At 42.8% G+C, this 19,597-nt stretch overlaps 1 protein-coding gene across 1 annotated transcript in view; it reads right to left on the bottom strand.

The window, feature by feature from the left end:
- DOCK8 (dedicator of cytokinesis 8) overlaps nt 1–19,597 on the bottom strand; it is a 131,905-nt gene that overhangs the window by 34,599 nt on the left and 77,709 nt on the right. The window contains exons 18-28 of the mRNA XM_074953288.1: nt 16,095–16,196; nt 15,286–15,381; nt 14,793–15,027; nt 13,988–14,152; nt 12,491–12,666; nt 10,824–10,919; nt 9,116–9,211; nt 7,168–7,317; nt 4,819–4,932; nt 3,309–3,464; nt 993–1,132 (exon numbers count right to left, since the gene is read on the bottom strand). Coding sequence (XP_074809389.1) covers nt 993–1,132; nt 3,309–3,464; nt 4,819–4,932; nt 7,168–7,317; nt 9,116–9,211; nt 10,824–10,919; nt 12,491–12,666; nt 13,988–14,152; nt 14,793–15,027; nt 15,286–15,381; nt 16,095–16,196 — 1,526 coding nt within the window. The remainder of the gene's footprint in view (nt 1–992; nt 1,133–3,308; nt 3,465–4,818; nt 4,933–7,167; nt 7,318–9,115; nt 9,212–10,823; nt 10,920–12,490; nt 12,667–13,987; nt 14,153–14,792; nt 15,028–15,285; nt 15,382–16,094; nt 16,197–19,597) is intronic.

The raw sequence follows: 19,597 nt of genomic DNA, 5'->3' as shown, positions 1-19,597 counted from the left end.
AATTTCAACAGGGTGGAGAAACAGATTTAAAGAAACATGTCACACCCTTGCAATGGTCAAGTACGGCAATTGTCTAACCAAATCCTTCAGCATGATGGAAGGCAGCAGTGTTTTCAAGACCTTCACCTTGCTAAGAGCAAGTGAAATTCCCGCTGATGGGATGTGAAATTCCCAATGACATTTTTGCTCCATATTTACTTATCACTATCGCATGTAAATAATACACATGCATTCACTGGGGGAGAACATTTTGCCTACAAAGCAATCGTACTATTGCCTTATTACAAAGTGACCACTAAGTAATTATCCACAGGGTGAAAGCACTACGTTTATTTGACTGAAGCAGTAAGCGTTGTACATAACTGGCTCATTCCAAGATGTTGTAGGGCTAGTGTTCATCACACTCTGCATAAAGATATGTTATCTTTAAGAGAGATTATCCTTTCCAACAGAACTTTTTGTTCCCTCTTCAAGGAGTTGCCCCATATGCTTCTTGTACCATACATTAGCCCCTATTTTTCCTATGGTTTTATATCACCACAGCTGCCCTCCGAGACAGAGAACTTGATAGTTCACCTTGCTCAGAATAAGTCTACTCCAAACGGTGGGGTGGGTGCCTGGGCTCCATGGGAGCCATTCTGCAGTGGATGTTTGTTACAGGCATACACATGGAGGTTAACATGTGGTTTGTTACAGGCACGCACATGGAGGTTAACATGTGGTTTGTTACAAGCATGCACATGGAAGGTAACACACCAACATTCTCCAGGGTACACAAGGCCAGTGAAACACTATCAATTCTACTCCAAAGGCAGAGGGAGCAATAAGTGGTTTTCTCTCTTGCTATGCTGACCATACTGCCTTTGTAGCATCTTCATAATGGAAAGCAAGAGGCTGGACCTAAAAATCAAACCCACATCTCTCACGTGACCGTACTGAGGACTGATCACAGGGCCATCAGAAAAAATCCTCTTAAAAACTGAGAAACCTACCCTTCTGCCTCCGTGTCCAGTGCGGCTGCCAGTTCAGTGAAAAGCAGTCCAGCCAGAAAGTGCTGCTGACGATAATCTGCCGAAAGGTCAAACATGCTGGCAATCTTCTGATCCTGGAAACTAGAGCAGGAGCTTGAATTCTGCAAAAGTATACTAGGTGTTTTAATGGATGATCAAAGAAAATACAACTCGTTTAAACAGACAATAGTGTCACTTGCTGAAAATACAGCTAACAGCCTGTTCTACTGTAAACAACTGAATACAACATGGGAACAAGGTAATCATCTGAGGGAAATATTGGAATGTACAATAAAAATGTCAAGCTTTTCAATCAAATTGAGCAAAATCTCTCTGAAACAAAATTTTCCCATGCATATATAGAGCTATGCAAAGCTAGAGCAGAGCGTGCAATTATAACAGAGTAATTTCTTCAATGCATTTAGCCTCTTTTACTGTTTGCAGTTATCTGCTTACAATTTTCTCAAATCTGTTTTGAGGAATTATTCAGTGAATACTTTCTATGATTAACCCTCTGTGTTAATTATGCATGAGCAACTCGGTGCGAGTGTTTGATATGCAAACAAGCTGTGTTTGTTAGTTTGAATAGGACACAAAGCCAGAATCAACCCTGTGTTCAGATTGCTCTGTAGAGTTTGTACCATTCTGCTGACACAAAGCAGCCCTAAAGCTGGCATAGCCAACCCTGGGAAGATCACCCCAGTGCAGAGCCTGAGTAGTGGCTTCTTTGCCACGTGCACCCCCCCAATACCCCATGGCAGGTACAGAAATGTGGCCACCAAGAAGGAGGTCTGAACATGCTTTTCCTGTATCCTGGCAGTGTCTGGGGTCACTAGCAGCCAGTGTAATTTAGAGCAGCCTTCGATTTGCTATAACATATGGCTGGGGCTGATGCACAGCCACACCAGGATCAGCAGAGTTGCCGCTGAGTTTGTGCTATCAGCTCCTCAGCTGTAACCATGGATCTGAGCCATAGGTCACTTGGTACGTTTCTGTTCCTGACTGGGTGAGCATAACTCTTAGAATCTGTTTCCAGTGCAAATACTTAGCTTTACAATTTGCTTTTCACTAATATTCTTCAATATTCACTTGAAAATATTTCTGCCAAAACTAATTTGCTTGAATATTAGCAGAAAACAAACATATAAAAACCAGATCCCAACTTTGTGGTTGACCCCTAGCTCCATAATGGGCTGAATCAAAACCCCACTTCTGAACACCCCCCCGCCCCAAACTTTGGGATAGTGCAGGCTTGAATTTGGAAGAAACCCCTACGGAGTGGTCCTATCTCAGCTGCCATATAGATGCAGGCGTAGCTGTTTGTTTGCAGTAATACAGGGGCATGGAGCATCCGTTTAAATTAATTTCATATATGAGCTCTCAACAAAAATTCCACAAGATTTATCCCCATGGCAACAAAATCTCACTCAAGTTAGCAACTATCCTGTAGACAGAGCAGAGTTACTAAATTGGTGGCCAGCTACTGTAGCAAATCATGCAAAAGCAGCAAAAAGCCCAGTGGCTCGAGTAGGTTGTACTTTGTGGGTGACTCCTAAGGGAGGAAAGAGTTGATGATATTGCCTAAGGAGAAGATCGATTCTAAGTGGTAGCTGCCAGGCTCTGCTTTGCAGTATCTGGTTTTGATAGCTATGCAGAGTTCCTTGGTATCTTTAGTAGTGGAATCTCATTTCCAACTGTTTGGTGTCAAGAATCAGCCTTTAGCAACAACATTGGGAAATCCTGACTCTCAGAGCCTCAAGATTTATTTTAATGGTCAGAACGGACCTTAAGAAAAACCGTTGCCTTAATGAATATTGACTTGCCTGTACACTTAAGATGACCAGTGAGAACGTGTACAAAAGCTCAGAATGCAAAGTCTGCCACATATTTCCATATGCTATGACCCTCACAAACAGATGTTGCCATCTTTCTGATAGTACCGTGTGCTGCATCTTCACAAGCACAGTCATTGCTGTACAGTGGGTGTGCATAGCTTTTTTCAATAGGTGTTTCTAGCCGCGCCGACTGAAAATTCCCACAAACATTTCCCCCACGTTCGCACGGCATGATATGTATGAACTTGTGTAATTCAGCTTCATAGTAACACCTTGCTGATATTAGTCTTTTCTGCCCCTTTTCTACAAAAGGGAGCTCGCAACTCTTGATGATTATAGACTGATGAATCCTGACTTAAGTAGCTGAATACAGCAGCAGTGGAAAGACCATCAGTTCTCCACATACGTACTTCATATCAGGATGTCTGACATGTGATACGGCAGACATGTGAGTGATGCCTACCTGTGATGACAGAGAGGGAGAGGGGGACGCTGGTGCAGACACTGAAGTCATGAAGAAGAGATTCAGATTGAGGTAATGTTCATGGCTGCAGAGAATCCCTAGGAACTCCAGCCTCATAGAAATTAGGGTGGGGAGGGTATTGAGCTTGTTTGACAGCTAGAAAAAACAAACAGAAATATCATGTGACAAGCACGGGTAATTTAGCTGTACACAGAGAAATCTCCTCCTCCTAAAACAGAATCAGCCAATTTAATAAAAGTAACTGAGCAGAGTAACAGACAGTAAAAAGCTCACTGGATTCTTGTGTTTAACAAGATTCCATCCATTAGGCCTTCTCTGTTTAGTGGGGGTGTTTTTGTACTTGGCTGACCTCCCAAGAAAGGATCAGTTATTCTTTCCTTCCAGAAAAAATGCAATTGCCTTAGCAAGCTTGTCTGGAAAGTAATTTTGAAGGATTCCCCCCCTACCCACCCACCCACACCGCCCCCCCTTTGTGCATACTAATATTAACTTTTTTAAAAATCTGTTGTGCCTGTGGCAAACTAAACAAAGGAATCTGCTCCTCCACTATGCACCATACGGTTCCAAGAGTGCTGCCAGATCCCTTCACAAGTGTAATGCCACAGCAGAAACTGTGTGGCAAAACACTTGTGAACTTCAGTGGAAGTTGTGCACGTGTCCAATGGGAGAATTTGGCCTTCTTTTAGTAAACATGGAAATAGGCTATATGGATCACAAGATCAAAATGCTTAGAAAAAAATAAAGAAACACCAAATAACTTGTATGAAAATAATTGAGACGTCATGCATTTTTATACTAGGATTTTCTAGGAGGATTTTGAAGCAAAGATATTTGCAAAGAACACAAGAGGTTAGAGCTCAAGATGGATTTTTTTTAATCTAAGACCATGTGGCATGGTCCAGAGGGAAGCAGAGGCATGAAAAATCTGCCGAAATGTAGCCAGTGTATGCCAGAGGAGGAGCAGGGTCAGCACAAACCTTTTCTCCCACTTACTCCTCCAAGCTCCTCTGTTCAAACACTGTACAATTGTGACTTCACAAGCTTGGGGTATATGCCTAGAAGAAGGGGGTGTTTGTTCTATACAGCAAGCTAGCCTCCAAATACAGAGACTTTTCCACTGGTAAATTATGAAAAAGTTAATACTGCTCATAGAGGCATCCCACTTTGTGCACTGAGTGCCATTGGCAGAGATACAGATCGTGGGAATGACAGGGGGCCTAAAAGCAGTATGTCCACTAAGTGGCTACTGCTCATGAGGAGGGAGGCTCAGGAAATAGCAGGGAGGGGCTCCCACTTTTTGCACATCCCCTGGGATCCACATGGTTGCGGACAGCATTCACTGCCTATTCCCAGGCTCCATTAAGCAAGGAATGTATCCTGCCTTTTCGGCACTATTACTAATGCCAGTCCCTTGATGGAAAAATGAGTCAGAAGCAGAACTGAACAGAATACCAAACTTCATTCAGATACTGTCCTGAACGATGCGCACCTGATTACAGTAATGTCTGATGAGGTTAAACACAAATCCACGGTCCATTAGAGAAAGCAGATCGTACAGGAAAAATGCCAAGCTAATGTTGATCTTTTCTGCGTGTTCAGTTTCCTTTAAAAAAAAAAAAGAATTTGTGGTTTATAATATATAAAATCACCTGACTCATTCACCCAAGTGAAGTGTGGAAGTTCCATTGCTGGAATAATTTAAAAATAGATTTGACACAATACAGGAAAATACAGTGTAGGGAATAGCCCTTCTGCTTACGAGGGGATGGCTAGCCTGGTCTTTCTCCTGCTCTAATGTGTATGATTTTATGAAAATCTACAGAGTTGTTCCTATACACTTATTTCTGCTGTTATTCACAGAGATGGATATCACAGTAAGGCAAAATAGTTTTAGTTATGCAAACCTTGCAAATGACAACACTGAAATGGAATTGAGGTCCTGTCTGCATTTCCTACAGGTGCAATCATTTCTACTCTCATTTTTTAAAAAATAATTGAATGCTTACTATTTCCAGAATACTAAAATACTTAACACAGATTTGACAAAATGTTTCTAACTCTATTTATTGAACATCAAATATTTTATTTAGAAACCGTAAATCTGAGACTCGTGACAAAAAAACTGTAGCAAGACAAATCTCTAGGTTTTATGATTAAGCAGCTCAGGTCTGAATATTTACTAATGGTTTGATTTTCAGGGACCCACAGCTGAAGTCATTGGGAGCTGTGTATGCTCAGCGCCTCTGAAAATAAGGCCGGAGTTATTTGAATTTTTGAGTTATTTGAAAATTTGAGTTATTTGAAATTTACTAATTTGAATGTAACCTTAAAAATCTTGTTTCTATGTGTAGTTCAGTTCAAAGAACTGTTTGATTGTGTGTGTGTGACTGCTTCTGGTGTGTACATATGTGGGTGTGTTTTAATTAGCTTGTATTCAAGTCCCACAGAGGTTGCTTATTCATGACTGATAGAGCAGTTTAAGGAAGTGAGACTGAGGGAATTGTATAGCCTTCAGTGTCTCATGTTAGAGAGAAAAGGAGTACTTGTGGCACCTTAGAGACTAACCAATTTATTTGAGCATAAGCTTTCGTGAGCTACAGCTCACTTCATCGGATGCATACTGTATACATTTGTGTGTATAAAAGATCTTCTACACTTTCCACAGCATGCATCCGATGAAGTGAGCTGTAGCTCACGAAAGCTTATGCTCAAATAAATTGGTTAATCTCTAAGGTGCCACAAGTACTCCTTTTCTTTTTGCGAATACAGACTAACACGGCTGTTACTCTGAAACATGTTAGAGAGAGTGGCTTTACAGCCCCTCAGGGTGTTCAGAGAGTCACTTTTTCATGTTTTTGTCTTTTCTGTTCAGATATATAAAGCTATTTTCTGTGATCTCATACTGTTCAATATTTTCTTACTCTCATGGCGCAGAAGCTTCCTAGCCCGGGCCAAGCAAGCCAGGGGGACACGCTTCCAGTTCTCTAAACCCTCCAGGCACTTCAGTAGTATTTTCACACATGGAGAACATTCACGATTAGACCCTGTGTCCTCACCCTATCAGGATGTGATCTAATTAACAGTACTGCCTATATAAGACTATTTGTGTCTTATCTGTAAAGAAGCCATAAACAGGCCATGGTTGAATGCATGGAGGGCATAAATTAAAATTTTGTTAAAAAGTGTTTTACTTAAGTGAACAGAAGTATTTTCATGAAATGCTTTTAAAGGTCACAGTGACACTGTTTTTTATTTAAACATTCCCATAGCATTTTGCTCGTGTGTGAAAACCAGAGAATGAAACTGACTAATCTATTTCCACTGTCCAAGATGACTGAAATTCATAACGTAAACAAATGGCATAAGTGGTGATAAGTAAGTTAGGTTTTTAAATTCTTCCATTTTTATAACCAAATATGTTGATTTTCAAATATATTAGAGGAAAGAGTTACAGTGAGGTAAGGATTTTATTTTTGATCTGTGAATTTCATATTAACAGCATCTGAAGCTGGTGATGAGATCATTTGGAACCAGATTCTGTAAACCTTCCCCAGGGTGAGTGTTACCTTAATTCTTGAATATTCCCAGGGCAATCAATGGAACCACTCATGGAATAAGGTGTTATGCAACATGAATAAGGATGTTAGAATCTACAACACAATGATTGACACAAGTGAGATAAAATAGAAATAATGGGTCAAATTCATCTTTGGTGTAACTTCAGTGACGTCAGTGAAGTTACACCAGGTTTGAATTTGGCTCAGTAGGTCTTGTGGGAAATAACCACAAAAAGAGTGCTAGGAAATGTTACATTTATTTCTTTGTATCCCACATTTACCTTCTGTGCCTTAACTAAAAGTGCTGCGATCTCCGAGGTGACCACGTTGACGATAGTGGTGATGTCATCTTTGAAACGATCTGAAAATCGACTTCTTCGTGGAGTATGTTGCTTTTCAATGTTGTGAACATATTGAGCCATGCTCTTTATCTGCAAAACAAAACCCATTACTTTCGAATGATTGCTTTAACAGTGGCACTGTGGTCCTGATTTCCCACAAGGGTCAATTTCACCTGCACAAAACCACCATTACAACTGGCATACTTGTTGTCAGTGTCAGCAGAGGGCCCAAGGACTGAGTAAAAATGGAGACTGAACTATTCTCACTCCTAGAAGTTGCCCCTGTAGGTCAGGGTTGATTCAAGTTGGCAGGACAGAACAGAGAGGTTTGCATTCCTGCTGTTCCTGCTGTACCTATTATGTGCAAATGTTAGGATTTCATCCTTCATCATTGTGCTTGGTGCTGTACATAATATACAGAGGAATGCAGAGTCCCTGAACCAAAAAGTTTAGGATCTAGAACAGACTGACAATACAGCTGTTACCTAAACTAAGTTCCAAGATCAAAAATGCGTGATATTTATTAAATGCTTTTTTATGGTAGATTACCTCTGAAAAGCTTCATAGAAGAAGGATGTTTCAAGGAGGGATTTGAAAGAAGGGCAGATGGTCATTTGGTATACCAGGAGAGGGAGACCCTTCCAGGCATCAGACATACTCTCCACTCTTGAGGTGCTACATACACTTAGAAAAGATTCAATTTCTCCCTACATGCCACCTATTTATTTTTTATTTCTTGAAGTACTACAGACTCCAGACCCTGTCTCTGCTCAAGTTCTGGAATATAAATGCCTATTTTACCAAATATACATGGCAAAGCACACCACCCCTGCTGGACCGCCATGTTCTCATGTAGGTGCTGACATTGTAACAGAACATTGGTACTTAGAAGGAAAGCGCCTCATTCAACCACCGCACCGACGGGGTGCAAGAAGCCAGCAGCAGAAAGGTCAAATCCGTTTTTGAAAAACCTTTCCGCTCCTGACCCACTCACTTTCTAGTCTCCATCCTGCAATCCCTCACTCATCCAAAGCTCACAGTTAAGTCAGAGCTTCAATAATAAGAAAGAAAGAGAAGATCATTGGTCAGGAGTTTGAGATCAGAGAGAATGCAGGATGTGGGTCCTTGTTGTGCTCACGAAGGGTTCTTGCTGCTCTGACCCCTCATGATGACAGGCCTGGCATATCACTCTTTGAATGAGTTCCTACTTCTTGGCTGGCTTTTGGATGGTTTATTTGCTGCCAGTGTTCACCAATAAGTCAGACCACTTTCAGTGACATCAGTCACCTCAAGCCTGCACGGGAGAACCTCAGTGTGTGGAGTCCAGGCACTGCAGCCAGTGGCCCATGCTATTAGCAGAGTAGAGAAAATGGCAGCTGGTATACATCTGAAATGAAGGAAAGATCCTAGCTTGACTGTTGTCTTGCAGTGCTTTGCCAGCTGTGGACCAATGAGTGCACAACATAAGCAGGGTTCTTTGAATCCTCGACCCTGGCCAGATCCTGCTGGCTACAGTTAGGATAAATTATTTCAGAGGATTTCCATAAGGCTGATTTTTCTGTTTATGTGTTGGAGTCATCAGGGCTCCATGGAGAGTTGGAGCTGAACCAAACCCCCTATCCCGATACCTCCAAACTTTGGGGAGGTTCAGATCTGGAGGACAGTCTGCACTCTGTGCCTCAGGTCTACTCTTATGGGGAAGATTAGCTGGACGGATGGACGGACGGACGGACACACACACAGAGTCTGGGCACGTTCCTAAACTGTGGGTTGTGATGCATTGGGGGGTATAGATGGTTAAGACAGCAACAAATCTGCACCTGTGGCTTTGGGCACAAATGGCATTTAATTTCTCAACTGTTATATAATGCTGTGAACGAAATCTTACCAGAAGCTCAAAAAAGAACCAGGCGTACTTGAAGACGGTTTCTCTCACCATGCCAGTGCTGACCACCATCTGCAGTGCTAGCTCTTCATGGAAATGCTAGGCAACAAACACAGCATGGTTAGAAATGATTTCAAACTCAACTCATCTTCCAACACTGGACCCTCAATCCAATACTGTGTGGGTGCAATTCACTCCGTGTGTGCAAGGCCCTCCACACTACAGTGGCCTTTTGTGTGAGGGGGGTGATGGGGAAGGAGCTGCTGTGCACGGATGCCTCCGCACTCCATATATGCTGGGGAGATTTACACCTTTGCTGCTTTGAATAAGCTGGTATGAGAGGAGTGATGGGGACAGGTGGGGTGAGGGGTCACTCTAGCCACATCCAGTGCTGAGGAATCACCAAATGAAGGTGCAGATGGGAAGCAGCCATTACTCAAGCCCATAACTCATGGGCTTTGGGCAATATGTTTAGGGAGTGAATTTTAGCCTATATTGAGTCTGAGCGCATCCATGTAATGCATTAGCGTTTCTGAGGTTGGGGGTGGGAGGGGAGGACAGTGAATGCTAAAGGGTGGGAATAAAGGAATCCTTGAAGCAGGACCTTTGCCCTGGATCCTACTTGAAAACAATACTGTGTAAAGATGACTCTGAACAGAAAACCCAGTTCAGATCCAGATTTAAACTTTGCAGCATGGTCCATTCTCTATACAAAAAGTATACAAGTAGAGATACCGGATATTTATATGGATAATGGGAACATCTCCATTTACATTAGACAGGATAAAAATAAATCCCTCAAGAATTAGGAATGAATATAAATCTTCATGCTTCAGGACATAACTCAAACTCTAACAGGAGTCAGGAAGAAACTTCCCCTTTGGGCAAGTTATTCCTTAACTACCTACTGCAGGGTATCTTGCACTTTCTTTTAAAACAGCTGTTGCTGGTTGCTGTGAGAGACAGCAGACTGGACTAGAAGGATCACTTGTCTGATCTGGTATGGCAGTTCCTATGTTCCTAATAACTGCTACCCTGGAACATGTACAGATTGGGTTGGTTTCAAACACTATGAGCAGGGAAAAAGCCAATTTGGTGAATTCAGACCACAGCTAGTCCTTCACTCCCCTTCCTTTACCTTGGGAGACACTGATCCATTACGATCATTACAAGTCAAAGTAAAGAGTCTCCAATCATATACACTGATCTGTAAGGCATGCTGTTACTTGCCAGAACTACTTGGGAAACAGAATCTAAAGAGCCTGAGACTGAGGGGGTTGATACAAAAATGAAGATATATTAATTTATCTACTGGTCAACCGCCCTGGTATAAACATAACTTTTATGGCACAAAGCTTATTTGTCAAAACTGATACATTAATTCTTTCCCTCTCTGCTGCACCTCATCTAAGTGTTACTGGCAAGGTTTGTTTTACTTTTGTACTGGTGACCCCTTTCACATAGCAAGCCTCTGAGTGCAACCACCCGCCCTTATGAATTAAAAACACTTTTTTATATATTTAACACCATTATAAATGCTGGAGGTGAAGCGGGGTTTGGGGTGGAGGCTGGGAGCTCGCGACCCCCCAGGTAATAACCTCACGACACTCTGAGGGGTCCTGACTGCCAGTTTGAGAACCCCTGGTTTAGCAGCTGTTTGCAAACATCTCAGCCAGGCTGCAGATTGCTCTCGCATCATGTGGCACTCTACCTTTTTATTGGATGGTCTTGGGCTTACAGACGCGTTTGATGTGTCGTTGGTGGCTTCAATATAGAAAGACATCCGACTGGAGGTGCGATCTGCAACCTGGAGAAAAGGGCCAAAAGCCAGGGGGAAAACTAATTAATTAACAAAGGAGAGTCAGCTGCTAGTTGTAAAAAAAAAATGAAAAAAAAAATACAAATCTCCCCTACCATCCTCTCTCTCACACATACCCCGTAATAGAGAGGGGAGAGAAACAGTGCCAGGATTTGGAAGTCAAAGGAAAGTAATGTAAATACCTCCACCACGTGGCCTACCCAAGTATTGCATTTAGACTTTAAAGCTCTCTTAATTCATCCACTCAACAAGAGCTGTTCTTGAAGGAAATTTCAAATTTAGAACCACCAAATAAAATAACATCTGGGAGTTTCTTTCATTAAAAACAATGTCCATTTAAAAGGTGGTGAAATGGCAATACTCACCCAAGCATTGTAAATTGCTGTGATGCAAGTTTTAATAACCTGCAATGTTGTTATTAATGTGATGCAGCTTTAATAACCTGCATGTTAATTTTGTTTTAATTTGTGTAAATTAAAAAACTCCTCGAGCTGAGTTATGTTTTAGGACACAGCAAATAGGAGGAAAATTCATAAACAATTAAATACAAGTCTACACTATTAAAAACTGATATGGATGAATAAATATATCCATATAAACAACTCAAATATTCATAACCTGCAAATATGACTAGTTCTTCTCCTTTATTTTGTTTTATTTCCCTCAAGTTAGACACATAAGTCTCATTCGCTTTAACTGGAGATGCACATGCACATTGGATGCAGAACAGATTCAGAGAGCATCTTATAATCAAGTTTGAGAACAAACCACTGCAAAAGCACTATGTTACACATAATTAACATCAACAATCTATGTAATTCTGAACAAGAAAAAGAAGAAAATCAGTTTATGTTTCACTTTAATTCAATGGGTAAATTAAGGACTCAGAAAAGAAGAATTCATCACAAAAGCAGATGCTTTTGGTGCTCATACTAGCTGATGTAAAATCACTGTGCCGATGACAGACATCCCACCTAGTCTTTCACTTCAAGTGCGCACATTCAGAACTAAACAGGAACTGTGATTTTAAAAAATGGCTGTGAAGAAATGGAATATTTTCCCTCTCGGCAATAGAAGAGCAATTCTTCTTTGTAAGATGTGTTTAACCCTCATTAGAGCCTGATCCAGCTCCCAGTGAAGTCAACGGCAGTCTCTTTCCATTGACTTGAACAAGAGCTGGATCAAGCCCCTCACAAACACCTTAGGCATTGATATGTATGGATCTTTCAGAACACAAGAAAAGAATTATTAGAGACCTGAAAATATGCACATCCTGCAGTGGAGACAAAATCCATCCACCCAGAGACAAAACTCTGAAGACCTTACTCATATCAAACTACTGTTGACTTCTCTGGGACACTGAGAAAGGACTTAAATATTTGGCCCCAGAGCTTTAGCTTGCTGTTTTAGCTCCCAGGTGAACAGCAAGACTTTTTGGTGGCATATGCAGCATATATGAGTAGAGATGAGTCCACCCACAAAGTCTGAATCTGGGTCCTCCATCTGGCTTTTGGGTTAGACCCCATCTCTAGCTACCAAGCTTTATTTTCCTCCCTTACCTTCGATGACATGATGTTTTTGACTTCCTCATCAGTAGCACTCTGTGTACCAGGAATATCTGGATTGCTGCAGCTCATTACCCGGCTCTGGAGAAGTCTGGACCCAACAGACACAGCTGTGGTGCGTCCAAATGTGTAATAACGAGACTCTGGCAAATTGGCACTTCCTGCTGCACCTGGTCATGGGAAGAGGTTTTTTTTTTCTTTTTTTTTTTTTACCAGGACTGGCTATCACATTAACAACATTATGATCTCATGAAAGCCAGTTTTACTCTGTGCTCCTAAAGCAAACAGAGCAAGAACAGCATGTAGCTTCTGAAAGCCTCTCCACCAACCTCACCTTTGATAACCTAACTAGGCACGGAGCCAGAGGATGCAGAGTTCGGGGCAGGGTGGTGAGCTGTCTGGCACAGCCCCAAGACAGAGAGCACCAGAGGAAGATCAGAGCAAAAGCTCCACATCACCAGCTTCTCTTTCCTTCCTTTCTCCTTCCACTTCCGAGACAGCCCGTTAGTTCCTTGCTGCACATTAAAATGATGTACACACATCTGGGCTCAAAACTATCTCCACCCTTGATGCAGGTGATAGAAACCGAGGGCTGGTCTACACTCAGAAATATGTCAGAATAGCTAATCAGGAATGATTATTCCGGAATAGCTGTTTTCAGTAAATTTCCAGGTGTGGATAAGTCCTGAGATTTACCACATTCCAATGTCAGCCAAATATTCAGGAAGAGCTCAGACTACACACCTGAGCAGGGGAATAACCCTCCCACACACGTCTCTTTGGGTCCAGGCATGTAGGAAAACGAAGGGTTATTCATCTGCTTACTCCATCCCTGGAGCAGGTAGGTGGGGAATGGGTGGAGCCTGGCCCCATCCCCCTTCTCTCTTTCCAGAATAGCTGAACCAGCACACAGGGCGGGAGGAGGGAAGTAATTTCCTGCTGGTATAGATCAGAGGGGAGTCACTACCCATCCCTCTCTATTGTCCCCCAATTTGAGGGATTTTACTCCCAGAGTTACCAACATGGCACATAAATCTGGAGTCCCCTCACTCAGAAATGGAGGTTCCAGAGAGAGCAATTTACATGGAAGGAAGGAATCCCACAGCATTTTAAAGTTTCCCACCTGAACAGGTCTGTGTGTGTCTTTGTCAGACGCCATGTCCCACCTCTGGGCCATAGCAGGCTGAGAGGTATGAAACCACTACTTGGGAGCAGGGCACAGTGCCACCTGAGACTACTTCTGGGGTGGTGCAGCTTGCTCAGGGCTGCTCCTAAAGGCACCATCTTGCCCTATAGCACCCATTGCACTGTTGCCCTCTCTCCTATTTCTTGCATGGACTATACATTAAAGTACCTTTTAAATTCTGCTCCTTCTGAATACAAATGACTTTGAATGCCAGAAGCCATGCACTCCCCTGCTACCTAAAATCTGAGGGGTTGGGGCAGGTCAGGGAGAAGGGAATTACTTTACGGAGTAGGCAACAAGCATACCTAGTCTGGCAATATCTCTTTGAGGCTCTGGAAGGCGAAACACATAGTAGACGTATGATGCCAAGAGACAGTTCCTCCCATGCTGGTCCTTGCTCAGGTCTTTACTGTTGTGAAGACTGTTCACTATTGCAACCACAGATTCAAAGGCAAACTGGGAGAAATTGGCTGTGAACCAAAGAGAAAGAATTAGTCTCAGCATTAAAGGGCATAACTTGGTTAAATCAGGGCATTCTTTGAGCAGATAACATCTAAGCCAGTCACTGTTTAATCTAGACCTTAACACAGAAACATCAGAATTGCCAGACTGGATCAGACCCAACATCCATCCAAGGCAGTATCCTCTCTCTGGCAGTGACCAGCACCAATTGCTCCACAGAAAGGTGTAAGAACCCTGCAGTTGGCAGATGTGGGCTAATCTGCTCCCCCCCCATAGATCTTTTCCTGATCTGATCTCTAACAGTCAGACATTATCTTAAGCCCTGAACCACAAGGTTTAATATCCCTTCCAAAATTTGTGTTGGCATTGATTATAACTTTGGATATTTGGTTACTGATATAAATGTCAGTCTGCAGATACTGTACCTGGGTGCAGAGCATGTGCTGATTACCCGAATAAGCTGCAGGAAGCTGAACACTCCCCTATCTCAAAGTCCCATAAATACCCTCTAGAAACTAAACCAACTAATATCAAACTAGAGCCAGCCAGTTTAGCAAAATGTCTCCCATCCACCCACCTGGTTTGCTTGTGGGCCCTTTCCAATACTACTGCTATTCCGTTAGTCCAAGGCCATGCTTCAATAAGTACCTGTCTGACCAGCTATAACCATGGGCTGCACAGCCAGCTGGAAAAGTTTCTCCAGCACCAAGTGTAAAAACAAGACCAGGGGCTCAAGGCGGGAGGAATTCAAGCAAATAATGCTGAGTTTCAACTCGTGTTCCAGGGCAGCCTCTGTGATCTTCTGATCCATCACCCGAATTGGGAAGGTGACTTGGCTTTCCAGAGAATGACACAGAGTGAAGAATTTCTCCAGGTGGTTGTCCTGTGAATACAATCAAAATTCTCGGCATGTGATGCTGGACAGTTACTGCATATTCTGTACTGCTGCAACCACAGGCAATCACAGAGCAATCGAGATGGTTGGCTAAGAAGTAAAAAACATCACCAAAATTTGAATGGGCAACCAAGAGGTGAAGAGCTTTGTATCCCATTCACCAGTCTCCTCAGCCATCCAAGTCCCAGCAGTCTGTTTCAAATGAAGCTTATGTTGCATGTAAAAGACTGGCTGTAGATTCTTTACCTGAGTGTGAATAGATGAAATAGCCTGCACTTCTACGTTAAACACCCCCTTGTGCCCTTCGACCCATTTAATTGGAGGTGACTGTGGTGGAACTTTCTGTGTTGAAGATAAAATAACAAGATGGTCAGCTTAGCACTTTTTCCTGTAAGTAGCCAAATAGCAAATACTGTTTACATAGAGTGCACATAGCTTTTAAGGGTGTTTTTTAATTACAAATTAGACATACTTCAGGTATCGCCTTTTTATTCCACATCTTTTCACTCTAAACTATTCTGCACCGGGGTTCTGGTTTGCTCTGCCAGAGAGATTGGGGTCAGTGATGCAGTTTGAATCTGTCTGGTGTCCTTTACATTAGCAATATTTCCTTACAGGCTCTGTCCTACTCCTCACTGTCTTCTTGGGGGAGGCTGATCCCTTCTTCTCCACCCTTGGGAATACCTCTCCTGAAGCCTCTAGGCAGCGACACTCCCATACACTGTGGGATAGCTGGATGTTCTGAGCCACTAAGTAGCAGGAGAGTATTAAGGGTCATATGACCCAAACCCCAAGGACGGAGCTTGTTGGAGGTCTGTAGGGCCTACACCAGCAAGCAAGTGATTATTCTGGCACCCACAAGCAGGTGCATGACTGCAGAGCCACTTGGTTTAGGGATTTTCTTTAAAGTCTTTTTGTTGGTTGATTGGTTGGTTGATTTGTTTAAGCATGAGGAAGGGTTCCTCCAATCAAGTTAGGCAAATGTTGGAGCCTAAAATACCAACAGTGCCCTTTTAACTGAGGAAATAGTATCTATTAGTAATGTTGTTTGTTACCTCTGGAGAATGCATTGAATAGTTTAAAGGCAACTTATCCAAGGCAACAGGAAGACAATAATGTCCAGTCTGGAGACGATCATTTAATAGAATTGGCAGCCACTGAAACAGATGAGGCAAAAAGAAAGTGATATTCATTACTGCAGGAGAATATGGCTATCTATCTAGTTTGTGATAATTACAGTCAACAGAACAATGATTAGATATCGACCAGAACAGGTTTGGCTCCACAGTAATTTCTGCCAAAATCTTTGCATTTTCAATTCACTGAGAGCTACTGCAGAAGTGTCATCATGTCCCCGCCCCCACCTACAACACTTTGGATAGCTTTTAAAATATATCCTTTCTGAACAAAACAAACACAGAGCTTCCCAACTGGCATAAATTGTTCCGATGAATCCTCCTGGGAGGTTATAGGGTCCGTATATACGAAATGTCAGTGTTTCTAATTCAGAGTAGTACACATCTTGGGCGAAAGAGATCTCTGGAGTAATTCCATTGACTTCAGTAAAGTTATGCCAGGGATGAATTGAGCCCTCACAGTTGCCATCAAGATTACTTGGATCAGCATCAGAAAGATTAATCCAAATAACATTTGGATACATTGCATTCTGATGCCACTCAAGTTTGAAAGGGGGAATGCATTCAAGCATAACAGATTGGAATCATTCCTTAATTCAGTGAATGGAACCCTGAAGACAAAGAAAACTAACTGATGCCCTGATCCTGAAGACAAATGAGGAATCCACTGACTTCAGTGGGACAATTCCCATCATAAAGGTAAGTATTTATGTCAGTTTGCAGGAATGGGGCCAATAAGAATAGTACAAACTTTACAACTGGTAACACAATCTTTTATTGTATATTTTGTAAAAAGTTAGGGGTAGACTCAGATCCTTCTGAAGCAGGTAAATTGACTTCCAGCTAGCTTACTATGTGGAGGTTGCATGTAAAAAGTAAGATCCATTATACACTTCATGGGTATCAATGATGCTATGGAATTTTTGTTACCGCAATGTACTGATATCCTTGGCCAACATCTCCCTTCCCTTCAGCGTTGTGAAGAGAATTTGTTACTGACATAGTTCACCTTAGAGGTGAATGGACATAAGTGGTGCTGTATGCAGATAGCAATAGGAATGTATGAAGTCACTGGAGAGACAAAGTGGGTGAGGTAATACCTTTTATTGGACCAACTTCTGTTGGCGAGAGGGACAAGCTTTAGAGCTTACTTTCACCTCGAATGGTCCCTTGAAATATGTGTTTACTACTTATGCTAAACAATCTGTTCCACCTTGTTGTTCCACTGAGTTGTGGCACTCAGAGTACGTTACCCAGACCTGAAGAAGAGCTTTGTGTAAGCTCGAAAGCTTGTCTCTCTCACCCACAGAAGTTGGTCCAATAAAAGACATTACCTCGCCCACCTTGTCTCTCTAGTATCCTGGGACTGACACGGCTACACCACCACTGCAAACATGAAGTCACTGGAAACATTTATGTAACAAAGGGTGATTCCACAATTTGATTGCACGCATGGGCGGCACATTGCATAGGCTGGGGAAGGTTGTGCCTCCCCAAACAGCCTGGTGTGGCCCTGCCCACGCTCCTCCCAGAAGCCCTGCTTGCCCTTCCCCCTTGGCCCCAGCCCAGGCAGGCTGCTCCTCTTCAGGGAAGCATGCGGGGCCTGGGGCTAGGGCGGCTGGGACTTGGCGCGGCTGAGGCCGTGCCACCCGTCACTCAGGGCCAGGGGGAGAGATGGAGGTGCTGGGGCTGCCTGCCCTGCACTTGGTAGGGGCTGCGCGAAAGGGGGGCTTCGGCGGGGGAAGGGGTGTGAGTCTTCGGGTGGTGGGAGCGGGGCCGGCCGGGGGCTAGCCTCCCGCAGCCGGCAGTTCACGCGCTGCACATGACTGCAGGCCATAAGTTTGTAAAGCACTTTGGGATCTTCTGGATTGAAAGGAATTCTCTACCTGTAAACTATTATTATACTTATCATCACTTTCCTGACTTAAAAAAAAATCCTGTATTGATTAAAGAAAAAAATACAGAACATTTCAGTGAGCAAGCCATCTAAGTTAAGACTTATTACTCCCAACATTAGGACAAAGAAATGCATCACACAAGTGTATTACTTCATGCTTTTAACTTCTCATTTTTCTTTTTTTAAATTGACGTAGGAAAGAGCCAGTGCATGATATAAGGTCAGACTTCACTGAGACCACTCTCAGTGTGTAAAGTTAAATACCTGCAGAAGTCTTTGCAGGATCAGGGCATCTGATCCAGTCTGTGGTCTCTATCTGTGCTTGAAGAAAAGGAGTACTTGTGGCACCTTAGAGACTAACCAATTTATTTGAGCATAAGCTTTCATGAGCTACAGCTCACTTCATCGGATGCATACTGTGGAAAGTGTAGAAGATCTTTTTATATACACACAAAGCATGAAAAAATACCTCCTCCCACCCCACTCTCCTGCTGGTAATAGCTTATCTAAAGTGATCACTCTCCTTACAATGTGTATGATAATCAAGGTGGGCCATTTCCAGCACAAATCCAGGGTTTAACAGGAACTAACACGGCTGTTACTCTGAAACCTGTCATTATGCAAGGCACTGCATTTAGCCGTATGGAATGGAAATCTATCAACTGCATGAAAAAACTTGTACAGATACAGACAGACATCATCTTCCCTTCCAAATGCAAACAGATGGACATCGTACCAAAAGGACTGAAGGTAAAAAATCCATTACAATCTACATACCACACAGACTATGCTGACAGCTTGTGCCACACGCTCTCAAAGCAACTGCGGAATCACCTGATCAACATCCTCTAGAGCAAACAGGGAAAGATTAAGAATGAGCTCTCAAAAATGGATACTCTCATAAAAAAACAACCTTCCACACAAACTTCCTCGTGGCTGGACTTTACTAAAACTTGACAAGCCATTTACAACACACACTTTGCTTCTCTACAAAAGAAAAAGGACACTAAACTTTCTAAACTACTACATGCCACAAGGGGCCACAGCAATGGTTCCCTCAACCCACCCAGCAATATTGTTAATCTATCCAACTATACTCTCAGCCCAGCAGAAGCAGCTGTCCTATCTCGGGGCCTCTCCTTCTACCCCTCCACCCCCACGAACATGATACAATTCTGTGGTGACCTAGAATCTTATTTTCGACGTCTCCGACTCAAGGAATATTTCCAACATACCTCTGAACAACATACTAATTCACAGAGACCTCCCTACCAACACTACAAAAAGAAGGATTCTAGGTGGACTCCTCCTGAAGGTCGAAACAGCAGACTGGACTTCTACATAGAGTGCTTCCGCCGACGTGCACGGGCTGAAATTGTGGAAAAGCAGCATCACTTGCCCCATAACCTCAGCCGTGCGGAACACAATGCCATCCACAGCCTCAGAAACAACTCTGACATCATAATCAAAAAGGCTGACAAAGGAGGTGCTGTTGTCATCATGAATAGGTCGGAATATGAACAAG

Source organism: Natator depressus, chromosome 5 (assembly GCF_965152275.1).
Source record: "Natator depressus isolate rNatDep1 chromosome 5, rNatDep2.hap1, whole genome shotgun sequence".
Taxonomy (NCBI): Eukaryota; Metazoa; Chordata; order Testudines; family Cheloniidae; genus Natator; species Natator depressus.
This window is presented reverse-complemented; position numbering and strand designations above follow the sequence as displayed.